The 26,697-nt window shown below is 35.1% G+C and overlaps 1 protein-coding gene across 1 annotated transcript in view; it reads right to left on the bottom strand.

The window, feature by feature from the left end:
• HCN1 (hyperpolarization activated cyclic nucleotide gated potassium channel 1) overlaps positions 1-26,697 on the bottom strand; it is a 624,487-nt gene that overhangs the window by 543,053 nt on the left and 54,737 nt on the right. The window contains exon 2 of the mRNA XM_072605676.1: positions 13,797-14,220. Within this exon, the coding sequence (XP_072461777.1) occupies positions 13,797-14,220 (424 nt within the window). The remainder of the gene's footprint in view (positions 1-13,796; positions 14,221-26,697) is intronic.

The raw sequence follows: 26,697 nt of genomic DNA, 5'->3' as shown, positions 1-26,697 counted from the left end.
ACATTTTTGGCCTCATTCTCTAGAATGGTCTCTACTTTCTGGAGATCTAACAGGGACTCAGAACCCTCCTGCTAACAGCAATTTATTTTGCCCCTTTGGACCCATTCGGGATGTTCAGGGGGCTGGAAAGTAATGAGCATTTTTTTCTTCCCCCTCTATGAATCCTTAGAACATTTTTGAGAAGGGCTAGTTCTTAGCTGAAGTACTTTAGGGAGTTTTTTCCTGAGTCAAATGAAGACTTTCTTCAACCTTAGTACTCTTAGATTTGGAAAGTCTTAGCTGACTCAAATGTCTGTAATCACTACTTTTATACTGCATGAACATCCCTTCTAAGTGACCTCCATAAAAAAAAATAATAAAAAGAATTCCAGTACTTCTTTTATCTGGCATCCCATCCAAAGCAGGGCTGATTAATTTGTTGGGTTTTCCCCATGAATTTGAAATATATTTGCAGTGGGTAAAATCATCTTCAAGTTTTATTTCATTTTTTAAAGATGTCCCCTCAAAAATCATTTTAACATTTAAGGAATGTTATCCAAACACTTAAAATAATATTTTCCATGTTTCAATTAATTCCCATCTCCACTTCTACAGTGTGTTTGAAAAAAATGGTTTCTTGTTACAAACTCAATATTATACAGGTCTGCGTATTAAACATATATATTAGGCCATTTGGAAACATGCAATGTCCATGGCTTTGGTCAGTCCATTTTAACTATCCTGTGCTAGATTCTGAGAACATAAAGACGAAAAAAATGCAACAGTTCTTGCCCTCAGAGAGCGTATATTAGGTGGGAAAGGGGAAAAGACAAATTAACCAATAAAGATTCGTTCCTATTCCAGCAGGCTTGTTCCTAAAACAATCGAGGATTCTGGAAATGTTAGGCTAAAATAATGTCTTCAGTGATTGGTAGACACTATGAAAATAAAAAAAAAATACCAAAACAAAAAATGTTAATAGAAGGAAGAAATAATTTTGCTTTAACTTTTCCCAAATTATCAATGTTTTCATATGAATGAAAAAAGTGTATAAATAAAGAGTTTTTTAGTACATATTTTATATTTTACATAGGTATTTAGAAATAAAATATACCATTTTCCAACGTGAAAGAGATTGTGATCCCATAATTCCGTGGGGGAAACACAGACAGACAAATCAAAGCACACCTCCGTGAAATTTATTACAACTCTACATAAAAGTAACTTAACTGATAGAGGACACCTAGTGGTATTGAACAGAAGCTCCTGGTTTTTTGCACGCTGAATCTGCTAATGATTGATGGAAAGCAAAGTTGTTATGTATTATAATAAATGATGAGTGATAACAATAATAATGATGAATAATGAATAGGCACATGAGCCTACAATATTAGGGAATGAAAAACATATGTAGGTCAAACTGAGTTAATCAGGATAGAGAAGGCAAAGGGTAAGAAAAAACCAAAAGTCATCAATAATAAAAAAGAATGCTGCTCGTTATCAGTTTAGAATCAAATATGGAAGGCAGTAAAGAACATGACTTTCTAGCATAGTTGAAAACACAGAGTCAAGGGCAAGCTAACTCAATGCAAGAAATAGAAAAAAAACCAGCTTGACAAGATCAAAGGGTTTGATCAGTATAAGGACAAGAAATACTAGACTTGGTAATTCCCATTTGATATAATAAGCGATAGGGAGTAATAGTAAATCTTGAAGATGAGGTGATATGATGAAAATGTTTTGACTTTTTAAATATGATTTAAAGATAATTTTTGATGTGGTTTAAAATATGTTGTTCTCATCAAAATAAATTAGAAGGCAAGGAAAAATATAATTTAACAGAGATTGATGCATGATATAAAATGATAAAAAATAGTAGTTGACACTATTTTGATACTGTACACAAATGATGGAACTTTGAAAATATTAATTTTATAATTAATTAATTAATTAATTAATATTGAAAATATTAATTACCTCAAATATTTCAAGGGCATCAGGATTTGATAAAGGTGAGGCATATAAGAAAATGTTTGTTTTTTTCCTCCAATGAGGTAGTATCATATATTATAAGTCATGCTAGATGGAATTATTTTCTTTATGCATTTATTCAAATAAGATATATCAATTGTTGCTGGAATACAGTAGAAACAGCAACATTTGGACTTTTAAGTTTCTCTTTGTTTAAAATGTAATGGTATACTATTCTCTTGCTAAAACTGTAAAAAGAAGCAAGCATAGAGTGCTGGTGAAACCACTGAAGTGATCAAGACACATTTTTCATTGGAAATAGCAATAGAGCAGAGCCTAGGTCAGACTATTAGTCTAACTAATCCTCTTTCCAAACTCCTAATCTATCTTGCAAATGATGTATGATGCTATGTCCAAAGTCTGAAGTAAGAAGAAGAAGGAAATAAAAAGGGAAAGGAGTATTCAACATGAAAATAAAAAAGAATATTTTGATTACCTTCCTTAGTAACAAGTGTTTATTATGGTTGTACAGTTCTGTAGCGTTTTATTTCAAACAAAATAAATTATGTAATGTTTCATCTCTCTTTCCATGGTAGTAACATTTATAAATGTCTGATAAACATGACAAAGGAATATTTCTCTTTCCACTTGCTGGCTCTGAATACTCTTAAAATTTCACTTAGGGTCAATTCATGTGAACAATCAAGGTAAACAGGGGCACCTGAAAGTTTCCTTGAACTCATCACCTTTGTAGGATGAAAACTCACATTTTGGTAATCTGCTAATCTAGTCTACTCCTTTTGAATAGCGTATAAATGTCACAAACTGGCCATTATGCTGAATTAAAATGCAAGATTTATTCCTTATTTACCTTTAGCAGAGTTACCATACAAAATGAATTCTTGCTTCCTCAGTTGGAAAACTATAAACTAATGCTTATCTTACAGGTTTTCCTTCACAAAGTGGAACATTAAGACGATTTTTATTTTTAATGCAAAATATCAGGTAACGAATGGTTTTCAGGTAAAAATTATTTGGAAGGGCAAGTCAGTAATTCTCAACCATTTTGTATGTGAATATTATTTTTTTTCTCTTAAAAGTAAAAGAATTTCATAGAAATTCTGAGAGTAATTGTACTATTGGTATTGACTGTTTAAGGAAATACATGAAAATAATATTAATTGTCATGAATTCAATAAACCAGTCAATAAGCATATATTAAGTGCCTATTATGTATCAGGAACTGAGCTAAGTGCTGGGGATACAGAGAAATGTAAAAGAAGGTCTTTAACTTGCAAGGAATTCATAGTTTAATGGGGAAGACAACATATAAACAACTCTGCAGAAATTGTAAACAGAATAAGTTAGGGATAATCAAAAGAGAGAAGGCACTAAAATTAAGATTGGTTATAGAAAGACTTCCTGTGGAAGATGACATTTCAGCCATGACTTGACAAAAGCTGGGAGGCAGAGGTAAGGAGGGAGAGAATTCTAGGCATGAGGAATAACCACTGAAAATGCCCACAGTCTGAATTTGATTTTTTTGTGAATCAAAACATTACCTACATATATTTGGAAATGTAATTCAGGTATATATTAGACATTATTTATTCTGTCTATAGAAGGGAGATATATTTGGTGGGTTTTTGTTTGTTTTTTATCTCTGTCAAGTTAAATAGTTTGTTGGAGCCAAATAGAGGTAGTGTTGCCTAATGGGTTCAAGTCTCTTCTCTAGCTATTTGATTCTGAACAGCTCACCCAACCTGTCAGTATCCCCAGGCAACTCTTTGAAACTCTTTATTGCAAAGAAGAAGCCCTTTATTTTTGGTAAAAGGATTTCCCTCACTGGGAGTTCCCTTCCAATGAAATGCCAGGACTGGTCCAAAAAGAACAGAATAAAGATCAATGCTTGGTGTGCCCATGGACCTGCAGACCCCTCAAAAATCTTCCATGTCTCCTCTATTTGAAAGCCATGTTCATTCTTTAACAAATATTTATTAAGCAATCGCTATGTGCCAGGCACAGACAAAACAATAACAACAGCGAAATAGTCGCTATTATCAAGAAGCTTCAATTACACTGCAAGGAGGGAAAAAAAAATTACAGGAGGAAATTAAATATAAAATATATACAAAGCATTTTCCAGGGGATGTGCAGTACATGTGTAGGTGTATATGGTGTCTGGGAATATGTGGAAGTGTGTGGGAATCAGGAGAGACTTCCTGTATTAGGGAACACTATCGCTCAGCTTTAAAAGTAAGTAAGGAGAAGCGTAAGGAAGAGAAGAATGTGTAAGGAAGGAGGAAGTATGGAGAGAATGTATTACAGGCAAGGAGAGGAAAGTGTCTGCAAAAACATGGAGAAATACGATGGAATATCATGTGCAGGGGGATAATAAGCAGGCAGTTTGACTGGAAAATAAAGTGTGTGAAGTAGAGCAATGTACAATAAACCTGGAGAGTCAGGCTGAGCCAGATTATGAAAGATGTTCCAAACCAATCAGAGGAACTGAAATTATATCCTAGAGGCAAGAGGGAGCCACTGCAGTTTCTGAAGCAGGGGCATGACCTGTGCTTTAGGAACATCTTTCTATGGAGGATGGGTTAAAGAAAGTAGAGAATGGAGGTTGCATGACTAATTAGGATGGTACTGCGGTAGTCCATGAAGAGATGGCGCAGATGTGAGATATACGGTATTGTGGACATAAAAATTCTTATCACAAACTGATTGGATTTGGAGGATGAGGGAGGTGAACTAGTTTAGTTAAAGATGATGCCAAGGATGGTGGCACTCTGAAGTCAAATATGTAAGTAAAAAATAGGAATCCTTCTCAGATGATAGAAGAAAAATAGATTTGTGTATATATATGCATACACACACACACACATATATATATATCCTTGCTACTTGTTAACACTGCAATGTTAGGAACTGAGTATACTAATTATATTCCTCATATCTCTTTCCATCAAGAGATACATAGATATAAAATTTGCACACATATATGTATATGCATGTGCAAATATACATACACATATATGTCAATATATTAAATTTTAGTAATAATGTCATACAAAACAAAGATGCTGCTGGGGTAGTCTAGCTAAATTGTTTGGCAAATTGTATATTTTCTCCTCAAAATTCTGAGTTTTTTTCTTTTGTTTAGTTGAACACAGACATAAAAAAAATCATGTCACTTAGAATGGAAATACTGCACGCTAAAGAAGACAGCCGCATTCCTTGGTAATGATTCATTTTAATAAGAAACAGCTTCCAGACTTCACACATTACATCTTCAAACTTGCTGAATTTAGCTTTAACCAGTCTTGTACTAAAACATTTGAATTCTAGATATGTACTAAACACATCTCCTCCATAACCTCACAAATCAGTTTTGAATCTAATGCCCTGGATTCATGTACTGCCTTTCTCCTTTTAGATGATGGTGGGAATTCTATAGGAAAAAGTTGTAGATTTGACTAATCATGAACTTTTAAACACTCATTAATCATTCTGACTTGTCATTAAAATATAAAATTGGTTTAATTTGACTCATAATTTTGTGTCTTGAATAAATTAACATCACTATCCACAAACATTTATTAGACAGCAATGGAATACCTTAACACAGCACTTCAAGGTTAGCAAAATGCTTTATATATACTATCTCATCTGATCCTCACAACAATCCTGTGAAATGAGGACTAAAACTATGTGCACTTGATAGGTGAGAAAACTAAGGCCAAGAGTGATTTGCCCAAGGTCACTCAGTAAGTGTTTGAGGCAGGATTTTAACTCAGATTTTTCTGATTCCAAGTCCAGTACTCTATGCACTGTATAACTTGGGACATAATCCTAGGTGACATGGGGTTGCACAATAATAACAAATAGATCATATTTTAAAAACTTCAGGAAGCATTCTACCCCGCTACCCCCACCACACACACCTACACTCAAAAAGCCCTATGAAATATTATCATCTTCATATTACCAATCTTTGCTCGAGGTGCTTTATTTTTAAGCAAGATAACGTTCCAACTCACAATTTTGATCTGCAAAAGTTTTTTGTATGCAAATGTCAATTGTTTTATACTGGCATTTGCAATGACAATGTCTGGATGCATCATGGAATCACCTATAGACCATAATAATGAAAGATTTAGCTGCTTTTTATCAGGTGAGTGAAGGCAAAGGACACTATTTCCTAATAAGTGGCCTCAGTCTGCCCAATGGAAGGCAAACTGCTCCTCCTGCTGCCACTCTTTATTGTAACTGAACTAAAAGTCAGAAAGCATTGGAAGGAGTCACATTGTCTACTGGATTTTTTTTAACTGGCTGGGGATTTGTACCAGTGACCTAGCTTTCTCTGAGACTCTTAGATAAATCAGTTATAATTATTAGCAGCTTTATTCTCCTGTATTTTAAATGTCATGCTAATTCAGCTTTCTATGACTACATGGACCCAAGTTTCGGCAAAATATGCAATTACCATTATGGTTTAGTTGATGGAATCTGTACCATACAATCTCTCTTATACCTTTAGAGTAATAAAAAAATAAGGATATTTATCATTTAGACTATGATGTTATGTTTTGGGGTTTAGTTCATGAAAGTAATAATATTATATTCACCTTACAAATAGGGAGATTCAAAGCTTATATCCAAAAAGGAAAACAATTCTAGGGGGAAAGTGCAATTAAACAGAACTCTTCATATACTAACCTATGATCAGTTTCATCAGAGATCATGCATTTAAATATATATTTTTAAAATCATTCAGTTTAATCACTGGGATTTACTACTTTATGCAGACTATGTTGACTGGATTATTTTGATGACAACAGATAATATTCCAGGGGGGAAAGAATGGACACCTGCAATTACAAGTGCTTAGGCTAGTAATCATGCATCATGTCTCAAAAGGCAACTAGGAATCAGTAGATTCTAGGAAATAGAAGTCAAACTCAAGAGGAAATTATCTTTCTTATGAATCTCAGAAAGCATAAATGCATGCACACACAAACATATCCACACACATCAACATGCAATTCTGTGTGTGTGTTTGTCTTTCGTTGCCAAAGAAGGCCATGCCATAAGGGAAATAATGACATGACTTGCACTTGACTTTGATTTTGGAGTAAGGGAGGGCTGTGCAGGTCGCCAGCCTCACTTCTTCTCCAGAGCCATCTGAATCCAGTGACCAGATATTCATCAGGATAACTGGAGATGACCCAGTATAAGGCAATTGAGGTTAAATGACTTGCCCAAGGTCACACAGCTAGTGAGTGTCAAGTGTCTGAGGTGAGATTTGAACTCTGGTCCTCCTGACTCCTGCACTGGTGCTCTATCCACTGCATCACCTAGCTCCCTCGACATGGAATTCTAGAACTGGAAGGGATATCAATCAACCAACAAATATTTATTAACTGTCAACTATGTGCCAGAAACTGTACTATGTACTAGGGATCTAAAAAGAAGCAGAAGACAGTTCTTGCCCTCAAAGATCTCACTATATAATGGGGGGACACAGCATGTGAACACATACACAAATAAGCCATAGACAGGACAAATAAGAAATAATTAACAGAGAGAGGGAAACTAGAATTAAGAGGAGTTGGGAAAGGCTTCCTATAAAAGATGACATTTTAGTTCAGATTTAAAGGAAGCTAGGGAAGTCTATAGGCAGAGATGAGAAAGGAGAATGAGCATGGGTGGAGTTGGTGGCCAGCAAACATGACTGGAGCTAAGAATTACCAAAGTAATTGTCCAAAATATTCATTTTAAAGATGAAGAAATTAATGCCTGAGACATTAAGTGACTTTCCCAAAGCCACATTCCTAATAGGTAGTAATGATGAGACTAGGAGATCCTAATCTATAAAATAGAAACTTGTACAAGATGATTTACAGATCTTCTGTAGCTTAAAAATAATCTACAATGTCATCAAATAACTTTATGATTGAAAAAGAACTTTGGTCTCATGGTAAGAGTAACATAATCTGTGTGTTCCGTTGGTATCATTATAATGTTAAGAGAATGCAAAGAGCATCACCAATCTGGTAAATATACCTCTTATTTTGAAATAAAAAGAGAATATAGATTATAATTGCCCAAGAAGGACAAGCCTGGATGATATCTGCATCCCTGGAAGAAGTACCAGATATTTGCGTATGATTCTAGAACTAAGGTCATTGACTTCATCTCTCCAACTTGAATCGGAAAGATACTAACAACACCCTATCCCAAGCACTGAAAGTTCTCCACTTTCTCTCTCCTATTTTCCCCATGTTCAAAGTTAAAGAATAGTATTCCAGTTGTTGGCAAGAGAGTTTTATTATGTCTCTCTCTTTATACACTTTGGGCACAAAACTTTCTTTTCCCTAAATAGAGATTTATCACAGAATAATGCACATTAAGATATTATCAGAGAAGAGAACACTAAAGGATGAAGATTTATTTTCATTCTAAGCTACAATAGAGATGTTACAACCTTTTTGATTATCCATAAAAATAATAGTTGCTTGACCTCACAGAAACTGACTATTCCTTGTTATTGTTTTAATGGGAAAACGAAACCTCTGACATTTTCATAAAAGTGACTTATATATGACATTAGGGATGTAACTCTAGCTCAATTTAAGATAAAATGATGACCTCTAGTTAGTGAAGCTCAGATTGCCACTTCTAGAGGCTAGCTACCAAATGATCCTATGAAGGAGATTCTCATTTTTTTTGTTTCTTTTTTTATATATTTTTCTATTTGTACACCACTAGGGTGTTGTCAAATCAACTTTTATTGAAGGGATAAATAATAGTTCTTTGGCCTTTTAATTATCTTCTTCATATGTTCCTTTTGCCAGCTGACAGTTTACATTGGTTATCTGCCCCCAACATACATAACTGTGTAAGTATATTTAGGACGCCTTTAGGAAATACAAAGTAAAAGGAACATTTGGTAATTATTCAGCTAATTAAATGAAGATGAGCAGTCTAATCACATCTACCAGTATCCAAAATATTTGCGTTTGTGTGTGTGTGTGTGTTCGTCCTTCATTGCCAAATAAGACCACACCATTAGAGAAATAATGACATGACTTGCACTTGACTGTGTTTTGAGTGAGGGAGGGCTGTGCAGGTCACCAGCCTCACTTTTCCTCCAGAGTCATCTGAATCCAGGGACCAGATATTCATCAGGATGACTGGAGATGACCCAGGATGAGGCAATTGGGGTTAAGTGACTTGCCTAAGGTCACACAGCTAGTGAGTGTCAAGTGTCTGAGGTGAGATTTGAACTCAGTTCCTCCTGACTCCTGCACTGGTGCTCTATCCACTGCATCACCTAGCTGCCCTATGGTTATATTTAGGTGGGAAGGGAAGAGAGAATACATTTTTCAATTTATATTTATCATCATTAAATCTTCATTTAATTTGAACTCAGGCGACCAAATAATATTAGATACCTCATGAGAGTCTTTTTTCTTTTTTTCCCCAGAGTATAGAGAGACAACAAAAGCAAGTACTCCAGAATTCTTAACCTTGAAATCTGTCCTGACTTGGTAATGATAATTAAAAGTCTTCCTTAATTAGTGATTTAGTGATTTAACTAGTCTAAGCAAGGGTATCATAAGCATGGCTATTTTGTAAAATCAACAATCATTTGTTAAGTGCCTACTATGTGCCAAGTACTATATTAAGTGATGGTGATACAAAGGCAAAATAATAAGTAGGTAGGTAGATAAATAGATAGTCTTTACTTTCAAGGAGTTCATAGTCCAATGGGGGAAATAATGTACAAGTCACTATGTATGAAAAAGATGAACACAGGATAAATTGGAGATAATGAGTAGAGGGAAGACACTTCCCAGAAAGGAGGAGGGGTGGAATATAGTAAGAAAAGCTTCTTGTACAAGAGAATTTTATCTGAGTATTGACAGGAGCCAGAGAATCTAGGAAGTGTAGATGACGACAGAGAAAATTCCAGGTATGGGGGATTAATTTTAATGAAAATTAAATTTAATGAAAATACAGAGATTGAATGTCTTGTGCAAGAAACAACAAGATGGTCCACTGGTTCAAGTCACTATATCACAGGGCATATAGTGGAGAATACAGTGTAAGAAGAACAGGAAGGGTAGGAGTAACCCAGGTAATGAAGGACTTTGAGCACTTAATGGAAGGTTTTATATTTGATCCTACAGGTGATAGGAATGGGAACAGAGCATGTCATGGTTATACCTGCTTTAGAAAGAGAAATGTCAAGAAATCAGAATGTAATTTAATAATTGCCCAGCCAATGGTTCTGATGTTCTGCATAATGCAATAATTAGAGGTTAACAGTTAATTTGAGCAAGAGCATCACACAATTCATAAGCCAAAGAGATAGACATATAAACATCCACAATTTCCAAAAGGAGGGATAACATATTCTAAGATGTTCACCATTTCTTTATTTCTGAATTCATTTTGAAAATGATACCCCTAGCATATCAGTATTTGTCGATATGTTCTTTTATGTAGATTATAAAAAATCAAGGCTAGAATCTTTACGTATCAATCAGCTTGTAAGCATATAAGGAATAATACACCTTTTTTTTGCTAAATTAAGGCCCCATTTTGGTGCTTTGGCACTATTCATGATCCCTGATCCCCTGATTTCTATCATCTACTTTCTTTTTATCTTCCTTCTTGTTAGCCCCTCATCAGATTCTAGACAGAAACAAGGAAAAGAGGGCAAACTATTTTGCCTCTGGGGGAAAAGACTGTTGCTAATTTATCTCTACATAAATAATAAAATTTCAGAATTATGTTTAGACTACAACTGAGTTATACTCTCTTGTTACCTCCTCCCACCAGCTTCAAAAATAGCTTTTATTCACTTTAATAGTGTCTTAAGTTTTACAAAGAGTTTTTTAGATATTAACTTACTAGGTTCCACAACAGTCTAGTGATAGAATTATTATTAGCTCCATTAAAAACTAAGACTCAGAGAAATTAGAATTTGTGAATTGTCACAAAGATTCTTATTGTCAAAGAAAGTATTTGTACCCAAAGTCTCTCTAGTTCAAAATTCCACACTCTGTCATGTGATCCTGTTTTCCATCAAGGGTCATCCAACTTTGTGGGGGGAAAGGATGTCCCCAATCCTAAAAACATACCATATGTTTAAGGCCATTTTGAGAATGTCACAAACACCAAATGCTTCTTATTTCTGTCATGGGTTCATACAGTGTAGTAATGGTTGAGATGTTTCTTCTTGCCTGTTATTTACCTTGGATTTGTATTTAAAGAAAAAATCTTGATAAAGCAAAACATCTTCCTTCTACAGGGGAAAAATTAGATAATGATAATAATGGCACTTTTCATCCATTATTTCCCTCCATCCTTTCAACAGCCTACCAAGTAGGCACTGTCAAGATAATAGTCCCCATCTTATACACCGGAAAATGAAGTTTAGTGAGGTTAAAAGACATGACTAAGGACACATAGTTGATATCAGAGACTAGGTTCAAACCCAAACATTGCCTGATTCTCCTTCACTGTGGTACACAACTGAAGCCTTTAGTTTTATTTTCTTAAATTCATTACATTTCATTTTAAACATGCTGTATACCTATATTTAAAAAATGATCCAATTTAGGCCTTTATAGCACTGCATTATGCAGCATTTTATTAAGGCATGTCATTTACCAAATCCTGTGAATCAAAATGTCATTGAGAAACACACACAAAATACTCTGCTACAGAACACCGCAGAAAGTAACTGCTCAAAAAGTTCAATTTATTGACTTGTGAAAGCCTAAACCAAAAAGTAAGTACACTGCACCATGAATGTGCTAAAAAAAAAAGCTTCTCTAGCCAACAAAATTACTGTTTAAAACTATAGATTCAGAATCTTTCATTAGGAGAATACTGCACACACCTACCTACTTTATTCTCTACTTCCCCTCTTCTCAATGTCTGTGTGCATGTGTGTCTGTTTCTATCTCGGTCTGCCTGTTTCTGTATATTTGTTTCCATCTATATGTCTGTCTCAATCCTTTTTTCCCTCTTTCTGTCTGTGTCTCTTCCTCCCTCTTTCCAACCCTTCCACAAAAAAAAAAAAAAAAAGTTTCAGAGGATTGAAGGGAGGAGAGGTACTGTGATGAAAGCAGTGGTAGAAGTTATCCATGAAATCCTTTGGAGGGTGTTTTGGTAGTTTTGAAGGGATGAAGGTTCTGGAGAGAAAGCCACTACTTTCTGGTAGGGTGAGGAGCAACATTCAATAGCTGGTCTAGGAAAATGCTAATTAGTTAAGGAAGCTTTTGAACCATCCATTCTGATGGTTAAGACGAATTTCAGGTCCCTTTCATTACTTAAACCTGGTTTTTGTTATTTCTATTAGGGACTCTCCCCATACAAATGCTCTAATGTAAGGATTTGTTGTTTAGTCATTCAAGTTGTGTGACTCCATTTGGGGTTTTCTTGAAAAAGATACTGAAGTGGTTTGCCATTTCCTTCTCCAGATCACATTCAGATGAGGAAACTAAGGCAAACAAAGTGACATGCCCAGAGTCACTTGAACTCAGATCTTCCTGACTCTAGGTCCAGCCTTCTTGCCACTGCACTACCTAGATATTCCAACACATGCATACATATGGTCTAAAGGTAGGACAAGAAGCAAAAGAAGGAAAAAAAATATTCTGTGGGCAGAATTGTGGGAAATGAACATTGACCGGTGTGAAAGAGGCCATTTAGGGTGGAACATGCGTGTTTCAAGGCCATCACCAAGGTAGGAAGGAATTTTGAGCTTTAAGATTTAGTTGACTAGAGACAGCTGTAGTGATTTCCATATAGAGTACACATAGAAGAAATCCCTAGGAAAAAGGGACAGGGTTCTCCTAGGGCAAATCAGAAAAGAAGATAACTCACTTAGGGAGCACCACACAATTAAAATATTAAATATAGTGACACCTTACTTGAACTGGTGATTGTGTGAGGTGGGCAAACTTATGGGTTGATTACATATGCACCAAAAGAAGTTCATTTTTGCTAGGAAAATACCTCTCCCATCTGTAGTTGCTAACCAGCTGCTTGACATCAGCAGGCCATCATCCTGAAAAATGTAGGACCCTAGTCCATAGATTCACTGTGCCCTAGGACTGGGATTTACATATAACAATTTCTCTCCTGAATGTATAATTTTCTTTACTGTTAGATTAAAATGATACATAAACACAGCATGTAAAAGCTAAAAAAAGAAGGGAAAATAATCTACAAACTATTTTGAAAAGCAAGGCTTTTACAATTACTATGTGAAAAATATTTAAAGGAATAACTGTTTGTGTTCAGCTTTATAGATGCCCTTAAAGTCTCAGGTGGCCTACTATTTTTTTATAGAAGATCGACTTTCTACCATTCCATTCCTCAGAACAAATAAGCCCAGATCAGAACAGTAGTAGTAAGAGAGAAGCTAAAATATGTCTTGCAGAGCTAAGACTTTACAGATGTAAATCATAATTTATTCATCTTGCCTATTTTAATAGAAATCCATTAATTAAGATGTTTAGAAAACCTTCCAGAGAGGAAATAAACATACATTCTTCCCATACTTTTAATAGTATTTTCCAATTTCACCTATGAGCCAATTAAAATTCACTCTTTCATTGCATTCTAATGAAGACATCATATATGTATATATATATATATATACATATACATATATCACACCACATATGCTCCAGAAACACTCATCTTTTTTAATTGAAGTTCATGACATTCAGAAACACATTTCTCAACAGTTAATTTAAAAGGTATATTTTGCTATTTCATCGTATAAAAAATTTGAAATAAATATTAAAGTATCTTACCTCTTCCCATTGATGTATATATCTAATTAATCTTGAAAGTCGTAGTAAACGTAAAAGACTGAGAATTTTTGTAAACCTCACAATTCGAAGAGCTCTGGCTGTCTTGTAAACTTCTGAGTCCATTCCTTTCTCTACTATGAGAAAGATATAATCCACTGGTATCGATGAGATGAAGTCAACAACAAACCAACTTTTTAAATAATTCATCTTGATAACTTTAGGGTCCAGGATGATTTCAGAACTGTCTTCATTGACAGTCCCAGTCCTAAAATTCATTATCAAGTCCAACAGGAAAACAGTGTCTGATGCCACATTGAAAATAATCCATGGAGTCGTTGTTTGCTCTGTAAAGAATGTGATGCCAACTGGTATGATGACAAGATTTCCAACCATCATTATAAGCATTATTAAATCCCAGTAAAACCTAAAATATTAAAAAAAAAAGATTTTAGAAGATATTTCTTTATCCACCTCAGTATCATCTCTTTTCACTTATTATTTGCCTGTAGCCACTAAATTTGAATATCAGCAGTCATTTAAACTTACATTTTAGCTTAAAAGGACAGAAAACAGATTCTAGAAGGAGCATCTATCAAGTAATTCACTAATATAATGTAACTGATACATTGCTATTATAGGGTATTTGCCACCTGAATTCCTTTGATTGAACAGAAATGTATATGTGTATGTGTGTATCCATATATGTGTGTGTATGTATGTATACATACACATATATATGCAGAGAGACTTAGAGAGAGATCTATAGATCTGTGTGTATACATATTGTCCACATATAGAGGCATACTCTCTTCATGCCCTGTTTATGCTTTACTAAGTCTAGACTCTAGACTAGACAACCAAGAAAACAATAAATTAAACCATGATTTATAGTGATTTATAATTTCTGAGATACAAATAATCACACTGAAAATTCATGAAGTCTCTTAGAGTTGGCTGCAGCTCACTCCTTACTAGTACAGTTTGTGTTTGTCGTCCTTTGTTGCTGAAGAAGACCATGCCATCAGAGAAGTGATGACATGACTTGCACTTGACTTTGTTTTGAATGAGAAAGGGCTCACTAGTATGGTAGAAGACTGAGAAAAGACAAGAAAAACATGGAAGACCCTCAATGGTCTACCCTTAAAAGTTATTTACATGAGGCTTTCGGACAAAGTGAACTACCTTCAGAATTTGCTTTGAAATATTTTACTTAAGCTAATTATTGTTATCAAGCACCACTAAGTAGCACCTATAGTATAGGAAGCCCCTTTTACATTAAATTGTACAGGTTAAATTAACAAAGAGTTACATTTAATCAACTTGTTGAAATGTATCAGGGATTTCCAGAATGTTCTACTTCTGGATTTCATCCAATAAAAATTCTAACTTTCATCAGAAAGGAAAGTATCAATTTTTCCTTTATTCTGCTACCTTAAAATGTAGACCCTTACAATTACCATGTCTATAATTCCTTTTTAATCTACTTTATAAAAACCTACCACATTGATACACCATCAGGACACCTTCTACCCAACCAATTTTTCTCCTTTCAAATGACATTTTTCTTTTAAATAAATTTTTCACTGGTGGAAAAATTGTTGATTCCCTATATATAAGGAACTTTATGCCAAGGGGAGATTTTTTTCATTTTATATTTATAGTTTAATTAGCAATAAGTGACTACTGTAATTTTTCTTTAAATAAGCTCTATTAAAGTGCATTGCACAAATGTCAATAATCTATTTACTAAATGAAAGGTCCATAGTTGTTAAAGTGCTATTTATTAAAATATAAAAAAAGAATAAAAAATATATTTGTGTGCTGTAAACCAAAAAGAAAGATTTTAGATGTAGAGGTCTCCATATTCTGTAGATGAGTGAATTTATCCTGGAGAATTATATTGCATAAATAAAATAAATTTCCATTAAACAGAAACATTAAACATAAAACAAACTACCCAGTCATGAACAATGAATGGAGCAGTAGGGTATTACCTTAAGACCCCAGCTAACATTATTAACAGTACATTAAGAAAGTTTACAGCCCTCCAGTCATGATAAGAATCCAAGATAAGAAAAGCCTATCTAAAAGGTGAATGTGTGGCATAATGAATGCATTCGAAATCTTCCAGTTAAAACCTATGAGTTCCTCCACACAGGAAATATAAATGTCTGATGTTAAGCATGCAGGTGTTGGCAATTTCAGTGAAAAGTGTTCTTGGTCGCTGTCCAAACATAAGCCCCAAATTCATCAGATAACACCCAGGGGAAAGAATCAATGTAAGTATCATCTAAGCTAATGAATAGATGGAAATGAAATATCACACTCTAGATGGAGGTTTAAAAGAAAGAAGAGTGCCTTTTGGCAAGGGAAAGGGAAAGGGTGTCAAAAGGTTTGATGAGTATGAATGAAACCAGTATACACTGTTAATAAATTTATTTTATTGCACTAAGACCAATTACTACACTTATTCAGTGGACAAATAAGTTCAAAAGTATATTTATATAGGATGAATAATCACTTTAAAACATACTTATTTCATTGAACTGGCAATTCTGATCTTTTCCAATCTTCTGGGGGAAAAAACCTCTCAACTTTATATTTCTTTGGGTATTTTTTTTTCTGATTCCAATTCCCAAGGCACTGTCTCCCTACATGTCAAATTAAGTAGAAAATTAGGTAGATTATTAAAAGAGTTTAGGCTTTGGTTTTTCAAAGGATCACAGATTCAAAGGTGAAAAAACCTTATAGATCATTAAGTTCTTTCTGCTCATTTGCAAATGAGGAAACTAAGGCATAGAACAGGTTCATAGATTGAGAATTAAAATGGACTTAAAGTGCCATATAGTCCAATGCCATGATTTTACAGATGATGGAAGTGAGGTCCAAAATGGTCAGCAGAATCTCATTCTAGACACAGTGTAAGACCTGAATTCAAATTCTGCTTCAGATATTTACTACATATATCACCTTATGACAGGCATTTACTCTGTCTGTGCTTCACTATCTTAATCTATAAAATGAGGTATTTATACTCCATGACCTCTGAGATTCTGACGATCCTAAATTCCTGTGACTTTCCAAGGTTCTTTTGTTAGAATTGGCTGGATAAATGATTCTTCTCTCCACTTTGCTTTCCATGAGGAAAAACAAACAAATTTACTGAGATGAGATGATGGGCGGGAAATATAAATAGTGTGAAGCATACGTGCAATGCCTTTTAAATGCTATCCAATCACAGTAAACAACAAGCAATTTAGATTAGAAAAGAAAAAGATAACTTATCCAAACCAGTTATGTGGCTACTAATTGGTTTTCCACACTGACTTTTTCACTTTTCAAGAACAATTACAAACAACATCAGATTTAAAAATAATTTACCACTTCTACTCTACTAGGTAGGAATAACAAATTTCATTAATTTTATTTTATAATCAGAATAATAGCATACAGCTATAGCATAGCACATACTATGGAAGTATAATCCTGAGGGATATGAACAGGCAGTTTGCAGAGGAAGAAATTAAACATGTCTATAGTCATGTGAAAAAATGCTCTAAATCCCTATTGATTAGAGAGATGCAAATCAAAACAGCTCTGAGGTACCACATCACACCTATCAGATTGGCTAGCATGACAAACAAGAAGATGATAAATGTTGGAGAAGGTGTGAGAGAGTTGGAACACTAATTCATTGTTGGTGGAGCTGTGAGTTGATCCAACCATTCTGAAAAGCAATTTGGAACTATGCCCAAAGGGCTACAAAAATGTGCATGCCCTTTGACCCAGCAATACCACTTCTAGGGCTGTATCCCCAAGAGATCATTAAAAATAGGAAAGGGTCCCATATGTACAAAAATATTTATAGCAGCTCTCTTTGTGGTGGCCAAAAACTGGAAATCAAGGGTTTGCCCATCAATTGGGGGATAACTGAATAAATTGTGGTACATGAACATAATGGACTACTATTGTGCTATAAAAAATGATGAACAGGAAGACTTCAAAGAGGTTGGAAAGACTTGTATGATCTGATGCTGAGTGAAAGGAGCAGAACCAGGGAAACTTTGTACACAGCAACAACCACAATGTGCAAGGATTTTTTCAGGTAGAATTAGAACTTCATTGCAATGCAAGGACTTAAAAATTCCCAGTGGTCTTTTAAGGCAAAATGCCCTCCACATCCAGAGAAAGAACTATGGAATTCAATCACAGAATGTAGCAGGTCATTTTCTTTCATATTACATTTTGGTTTGTTTTATGATTTCTCTTGTTCATTTTAATTCTTCTATGCAACATGACTATGGTGAAAGCGTATTTAATAGGAATGTATGTGTAGAACTTAAAAAAACAAAAACAAAAAAAAGAAGTGTAGTTCTGTACTTCTGAAAAATTAAAGTAAAGCTTCCTTGGGATAGACTGACTCAGGAGGTATTGATTTCCCTCTCACTAGAATCAACTCTTACTCACAATCAGCTTAGACAAGCTGGTCACTGAAGCCCTTACCAATTCAAACTACATGGAGCAAGGTTTTGGAGGTCAATTCTCTCTAAATGTCTTATATTCATAAGGTCTCCTTTACTCCTGGACAGGTACATCTCAAGGATAACGTTTGGTCACCTCTATTCAGGAAAGAACTAGGGCAGAAGCAAACAAAACTCAATGTCAGGTCTGCATCATGAGGATATATGTTAGCTATTATATTCTAATCAGTTTACTATCTTCTCCACAGAAATGAGAGAGAAGGAGAAATGAGAGAGAAGGGTGGTCCCTACTCTCATTCCACACAGAGAGTTACTTGACACATGAGTCCAGGGGAAATAAAAGAGCCAGAGATAGAGTCTCTGACATCCACTTAGTGATGGGTTTTCCTGAAAGCAGCCAATTAAAGGATACCCAGGGACTTCATCATTTTCAAACTGTCCAAGTGCTTTGGTACTTGGTACCCAAGGTACTCTGAAATAATTTAGTTCTCTAGTTGAACCAAAAACCAGGTGTACCTCCATGGAAAAAAATATAGGAGGGTCTGGAAAAGGTTGAGAGGATTTATATAGGTTGTGATAAGCATCTTTGGAGGGTGTATTCAAAATGAAAAGATTACAGAGTGTATTATGGTATTGATCTATCTTTAAAGAAAACAGTTAATATCATTAACATTCTGAGAATATATGTGCATCTCCCTTAAGAAAAATCTGATATACACACATGCAAAAGAAACATCTTGCTAGTGATTTTTAAATGATAAAAGGTTTTTTTTTTTAAGTTTTAAAAAATGATTAATTCTTCATTCCATTATACAATGGACATTCGAAATGGGATTATTCAATTTAGAAACATCTGATTCAGACATTTTTCAAGGGTACAAGTACTGAATAACATGAGGAAACTATCCAGTCCATTACTACAAATAGTGAAACTTAGTTCCTACTACTTCAGTTAAACAACAGGCCACCCTTCAAGGCCTCCACAGTAGGTAACTGACCCTCAATCTTGAAAGGTTCTCTGATCCATTTTGTTATGTTTAAATGCTTCACTTCCCACATACAGTGAGGACTCATACAATGGGTCTAGTTCTTTGGGAGAAACACAGTCTTTGACTAAGCTTTTCAAAGTACTCTTCTCAGCTGTGCACATCATTAGATCTAGTGTTCTACTTTGCACTCTTTCAAAAAAAAAAGGTATCACATATATAGCTTTAAGTCAAGCTAGAGAACTCAAATACAGATTTCACCTTTAGATTAACACCCAAAAACAGTTCAGAGCTCAAAAAAAAAATTCAGGGCCCTAAGTGAAACTTTAAGGATGTCTTTTTTAAAAAAATCATCTGAACCATCTCTGCTATTATTTAAAACATGCTCATGCTACTTAATTTAAAGTTTACTACTGATATCAAATGTCCTTTCACATGTGATGACAGTATGCTCAAACCTGTACAGACCACATTTGTAAGATAATGGAAGATAGATAGATAGATAGATAGATAGATAGATAGATAGATAGATAGATAGATAGATAGATAGATAGACAGACAGACAGACAGATAGTCATAAATGTTGACTCATAAACATCTCAGAAAATAGAAATTGGAACCTTTCCAGATGAAGGAGAACAGTCTGGAGAAGAAGCCAGAAACTAGGACAGGTGTGGAAAAGTTGAAGAAATCTCTGTACAAAAAAGTATGTAGGAAAAACATGATTCTAATATGTGAAGCACTGTCACATGGGAAAGGAATTAGACTTGTTCTACTTTGCCCCAGTGGGCAGAGCAAGAGAAAGATGTTGAGATGATTTAGTCTTGATGTAAAGGCAGATATCCTAATAATTAGCATTATCCCAAAGTGGAATGAATTGGTTTGAGAGGTAGTGGGTTGCTCTCACTAGACATATTTAAGCAAATTGATGATAACTGATTGGGGACATTATAGAGAAGATTCTAATTCAGTGGCAAGTGAAATTAAGTGGCTTTTGACTTCCTTTTCAACTGAGATTCTGTGATTCAGCAACTTGAATCAACACAGGTATGCCAAGGTTGCCCAAATCTTTATATCTAGCCTAACTTCTACAAGCTACAATCTTTCATTTCTTTGAACCTTTGGATATTTTCACCTACTCATTATCCCAGTGACATAAACGCAATGGATTTAAAGCTAAATTCATGAACTTCTCCTGAATGAGCAGTGTCCTGCTGCTCTTTGGTGTACAATGATTTTTTTCAATACTTCATCTTGAAATATTAGCCTTCTTTTGTTCCTTCCTGTCCAGCAGCAATATTAAATCATCCACCAATTTATATCAATTTCTTATCTATCTTTCATATTCATCCCTTCTTTCCATTTCCAGCATCCTAATTTAGGCTCCCATTATCACAGGATCATAGTTGGAAAGAATGTTACTCCATTTCTTGGTATGGAAGGAAAGACGACTTCTTGTTTAGGACATGTTTCATTTTAGATGCCTGTGAAACATTCAGGTAGACATGTCTAGCAGGCAGTTGGTGTTATAGCACAGGAGAAAAAGCTGAATGTGTAGATATTTAAAATAATCTAGGTAGAGTTGACAATTGAACCCTTGGAAGACAATGAGATCTCTAAGAAGTGTGAAGAAAAGAGGGCCTATGACAGAGGCCTGGGGTACACATGCCAAGGGGCTGAAGAATTGGTCACTGTTCAACAAAGAAAACTGAGAAGAACCTATCAGATGGGAAGAAAAGATCAGTGTCTTGAAAATTAATGAGTGAGAGAATATCTAGTAGAATACTGTTTATAAAAACCTATCTGTTGCCTTCTCAAATATTAATCAAAGATGCCCTCAGTGCTTCTGTGGCTTATTCTCATAATGATTTCATATAGAAAAATGGGTATAGGAGTTGTTATATTCATAAGAAAGAAGAAAATTTGTGTTAAAAAAAGTTGTTTCTTGTTGGCTCAGGGTAAAGAATGAAACCAATTATCTTCTTTATTTGCCTTTCCAAAGTGAATCAGTGCAATATTCTTTCATTGGCATTTGATGATAATTTCCTTTCTTTTGGTTTTACTGGTATTATGAATTAAGATTGACAATGATTCATTATCTCAGTTATCTTTTCTACCTTTGGCCTCTGGACGAAGAATTCACACTTAGTGTATGAACCTTTAAATTAATGTTTATAGAGGGTCTAAAAGTCATGTGAGTCTTGGCATTCTTTGTCCCCTTGTCTGTCATTATGCTTGCATCACTGCAGAAGTGGAAGGGGCGCTATACTGGAGAAAGAGAAAAAGATGTATATATTTTTTATTTTTTTTCATGAGGTACATTTCAGAGAAACTTTCACTAGTATAATATAGAAGTTTCTTTGTATTTGTCATTTTTTGAAATCTTCTCTGACTTATTTACACTCTGCTTCTCTGATACAATAGTATTCTGGAAGGAAAAAACTGTCTTCCAATTCCTATTAAATAAGGTTACTTCTTATTTACATTAGACCAAACCATTAACTTAGTACACTGAGATAACAAATTATACCTATCCTCCATCTTGTCAAATCAAATGGCTTTTTCTAACTCCCCATTTTCTATTGCCTTTCTCTTGTATTGCATAGTGTTGGACAACCTCTCCTTGAAATTCCTCCCTTGTCTTTTGTGACACTGCACTCTCCTGGTTTCTTCTTACCTCACTGGCCACTGCTGTTTCTTTTGCCAAAGTTTCTTCCTTCTGGCCACTAATTCTGAACATTCCTCAAGGCTTAGTCTTTGGCCATCTGTTCTTCTCTTTCCACACTCTTTCCCCAATCCACACTCTTTCCCTTGGGGAACTAATCCTGTCTCACAGCTTCAGCTATCACTTATATACCGATGACTTTCAAATCTTTATCTCTAGGCCTGACCTCTTATCTCTAACTCTCTACAGGACATCATCACTTGAATATCCCACGGGCATCTCAGACTTCTTTGCTACAATAATATTCTGCAGGAGAAATTGACTTCCTGTTCCTATTAAAAGGTTTGTTTTTTTTAATTGATGTTAGTCCAAACTATTGACGTAATACCTACACTCCATCTGATTCCTCCCTCTTGTCCAAAACCAACTTCCCTGTTCCTATAATCACACCACCATCATTTTTCAATCATCTAAGAATCACCTTTGACTGTTCTGTGATTCAGTGATAGAGTCTCTCTGCCCCCCTAAATCAGGGTCACAGCTTGCTTTCTGACTTATGGCTGTATATGATCATCCTCATCAGGACCACAGATACCCACAGCCAGTAGGCAGTTTAACACAGAGCAGAGAGCAAAATATCTCTATCTTTCATAAGAACAAAACAAGAGTTTTATTTGCTAAATAACTTCTTCCTAGTCCTCCAGGGGCATCTGTTTAAGTAAGAACTCAGTGGAATCTTCCTATTCACTTTAGACTGAATTAGCCATTGGAAAGGATGGATTTGTGTATTTGGTAAGATTTGTTCATTAAAATGAATCTTTTCTATCATTGAAGGAAATAAATGTGAGAGAAGAGCAAAATGTTCATAAGGAGTCACTAAAGAGTCCTTTCCTTTCAATTTAATTCAAATATTAAAAAAATAATAATGAGCATTATTGATTGCTATGCCAATCTCTGGAGATACAAATATTAAAATCCCTACTTTCAGAAGGACTTACACTGGAAGAGAGAGAAGTGGGCAGGCTACTATATAACATGTTCATAGATAAATAAATACAGCATGTATGCGTATACCCACACATAATAGAAATTGATTGGTGAGAGTGGGTGGGGGGAGAGACAATAACTAGAGAATTAAGGAAAGGATTTCTGTAGAGGTTGAATTATTAAGGGATTTCCAAGGTCCATTCCAAGTCTAAGAAAAGCATACAACTCATTCTCTCCCACAGATGTTAACAGAGATTGTCAGTTTCTAAAAGGATTTCTAGACTACCTCAGTTCACTTCAATGAGCATTTATCAAATGACCATATACAATTAGGTTTGTTAAGCACTGGAGATAAAAAAGGAACATCCAAGACACTGTCCCTGCCCTAGAGAAACTTAAAATATAATAAGGAAGGAATGAACAAGAACACAGATAACTATCATAAAAGTTAGACTATGAGAGACCTAAGGACAAAAACATCATTTTTAGCAAAAAGAGATGAGGAGTTGGGATAGAGAAGAAGAAAACTGAGTTGCATTTAAATGGAGAGTGCTGAAAGGTAGTAAGCATAGAGGTAGAATAGTGTGCATGGAGGTAGAAGGTGGAATAAAGGATCAGATTGATTAAAATAGAGAGTGCAAAAAAAAGTATAATGTGAAATAAGGCTATAAAGTAAGGTTGAATCCAGCATGTGGACAGCTTTGAATGCAAATCAAACACTAGGAGATTTCAGCTCAAGACAATAATAGTATCTGACTTGTGGATTAGGAAGATTACTTTGGCAGTGGTGTGAAAGATGATCAAGAAGAGAAAGAAAGAAAGCTAAAAGGTAAGGGAGAAATCTATAGTTCAGGTGAGAAATAATGAGGAACACAACTAGGATTAAGGCTATTGGAGTGAAAAGGTAGGGACAGATGGGACATATAGCATGCAGAGAATGACAAAGCCATTAATAACTGATTAAAAATGGGAGATAGAGGAATAAACAGTTTCAAAACTCCATGACTAGTAGTATGATTATAGAATTAGCAGAAACAGGCAATTTAAGAGAAGGAACAAGTTTAGGGATGAAAATTAAAGGTAATATTTTAATATATTAAAATGAGGTGATGGTTAAACATCCAGGTAGAGGTATCCATAGGTACAGTTGAAAATGTAGAATAGGAATTCAGTAGATGGGTTGGAGAAGAGATTTAAATTTAGCAGTCATCTTCATAAAACTGATCATTGAATCCATTGGCATGAATTAATTTATCAGGAGTGAAAGGGGCTTTGAACAGAGTATGGGGGAAAGCCCACATTTAAGAAGCAAGACAAGAAAAAGTGCTTAGTAAAGGAGACAGAGAAGGAATAATCTGAGAGGAAAAAGATGTAGGGTAGTAAAATCTCAGAATCAATAAGGGGATGGTGCAAAGAACCAAATGCTTCAGGAAGATTAAAGGGAATGAGAAAAGGATCAAAATGTACTTGGATTTAGTTACAAGGAGGTTTTTGGTGATCATGAAGAAAGTTGTATAGAAAAGTATCTGGTGGTAGATGTCATACTACAAGGGTCTGAGAAGTGAATAAGTTTAGGAGAATGTTTAAAGACCAATGCCAGATCCAAGTTTGGCAGCAAAAATTAAGGGGAGATATAGAATATTAATTTGATAGGTATAACAAGATTAAGGAATTTTTTTTAAAGTTCTAGGATAAGGGAAAACATATGAATATTTCTAAACCAAGATGAAAGGTAGTCAGGAAGAAGATGATGACTATGAGAGAGAGGGAACGATTGAACAGTGTCATTAAAACTCTGCCTCCCACCTAGGATTCAAGCTCCATCTGAAATTTTGGCCTTACAGCCTTCTATGTGTTGATCATTCATCCTTATCTTCACCAGACACAGAACCTCCACATCTGTTCCTGGGCATCTTCAGGCTGTCATGTTTCTGGGTTTGAGCCTGTTTCTCTGACATGGAATGCAAGCTTTCCTTCTAGATGTTGGACTACATAGACAGCAAACATTCATCATTATCTTACCTGGACCCAGACCTACCACATCATTTTCCAGATATTTCCATATTATATTGAAACATGTATGCCCTCCTTCTGCTCCTATCCCTTTTCAATTTTAGTATTGTGAACAATAAACAAACAAGCTCTACATTTCCTGGAAATGAAGTCTTAATCAATTGTCCTCCCACTTCAATCATCATTCCTCTGACTTCCCTGATCCAATATACTCCTCCTTGAGCAACACTTTTCTTTATGACTTATCTATTAATAACTGGTTATTCATTTATTCATTCATTAGTTCACTAATAAAGACATAGAAAAATGGAATTGATGCCACAGGGATAGGGCATAGGCTTAGAAAAGAATCTAGCCTTTGAGCCTGGAGGGAAGGAGAGAAAAATGTAGAAAAAGAGAGAGCTACTGAATTGTAGATGTATTGAGATGTAGAAGAGTGGAATTGAAGGAGCTTACCCTGTACAATTTCTATCCTTCTAGTAAATCAGGGTGGACTTTGGAAAATATTAGAAAGGTAATTTGGTTAATATGCTAGAGATAGGACATTTCAAATTACTTCTTCAATTTAAAAAAAAAATCTATGATTTTACTCATTCTTGCGTTCTCTACATCAACACTGTTGCAATTCAATTTGCTGGGCCAAAAAAGATCATTACCTGGTGTCCAACTTCTAATTTTGAGTTTGATTGGTTGGTCCTTGGACTAAAATCCTCTGCTAGGTCCATGCTCGAAGTTCTTCCAACTTTATTGAACTCTGCCAGAGTTTGCTCTCCATTGCAATATCTCTTGAGAACCCAGGGTCATGACAGAGGATTTTATTAATAAGAAAATCAATAAATATGAATTAAAGGATTCCCATATTGCAGTGAGGACTTAGGGAGGTTAGATTATACAAATTTGTAGGAAGTCAAGTTAGCATAGTCTTGTGGTTTCCTCTAGAAGCATTTGACAACTTTCCATTAGATCCATAGAACCTGGGATTAAAAAGCTAACATTATCTCCATTTGTTCTCTGTGGCAGTTTTTACCCTGTAAGAGCTGTCATCATATTCCAAATGCTTTCCCCTCCAAAAACATAAAAGCATACTCACCCTTCCACCCTTGCAGTCTTTACAAATTATATGCTACTTAAATATTCAGATGTCTGAGTTAGGTTTCCGACTAATGGTCACAAGGAGCAGATGGTAGGCAGAAATGGACATGGGTCATTGGTAGTGGCAGTGAAGATAAATAGCAATGACTTTAGAATGAGCAGGATAATGAGAAAAGCAGCTCCCAGAAGACATCTCTGACCATCATGGAGGAGGGGCTGCTATCAGTTCTGAAGGACCAAGAGTTTTACACTTCATTCTGCATGGGCAATGTGATCTGAGTCGGCTGGATAGACTTTAATTGAATTAGCAATGAGAAGATATTTACAGCCAGAGGATTTTGCAATATGGCACAGAAGCGCCTCCTGACTAAAATATTATTGTGGTGTACTTCTTCACTCAAGATCTTAGATCTTGTTTAAAAAAATAAATCAGCTCAAAACCCTAAACATTTAAGAGGAGTCATATATAATGTTTAAACTATGTCAAAGGTGGTAAAATGAGGACATATGTAGAGGGTGGGAGGGAAGGAGAAGAATTTCATAACAGCTGTCAAGGGGTGAAAATAGCCACAGAGAACAAATGAAGCTAATGATGACACTCTTAAACTCAGTTTTTCTATATTCAGTAGAAAGTTACTTCTAGAGGAAACCACAAAACTATGCTGACTGGGCCAAAC

The sequence above is a fragment of the Notamacropus eugenii genome, chromosome 4 (genome assembly GCF_028372415.1).
Source record: "Notamacropus eugenii isolate mMacEug1 chromosome 4, mMacEug1.pri_v2, whole genome shotgun sequence".
Classification (NCBI taxonomy): Eukaryota; Metazoa; Chordata; class Mammalia; order Diprotodontia; family Macropodidae; genus Notamacropus; species Notamacropus eugenii.
The sequence above is the reverse complement of the archived record's forward strand: the minus strand, read 5'-3'. Positions and strand labels throughout refer to the sequence as shown.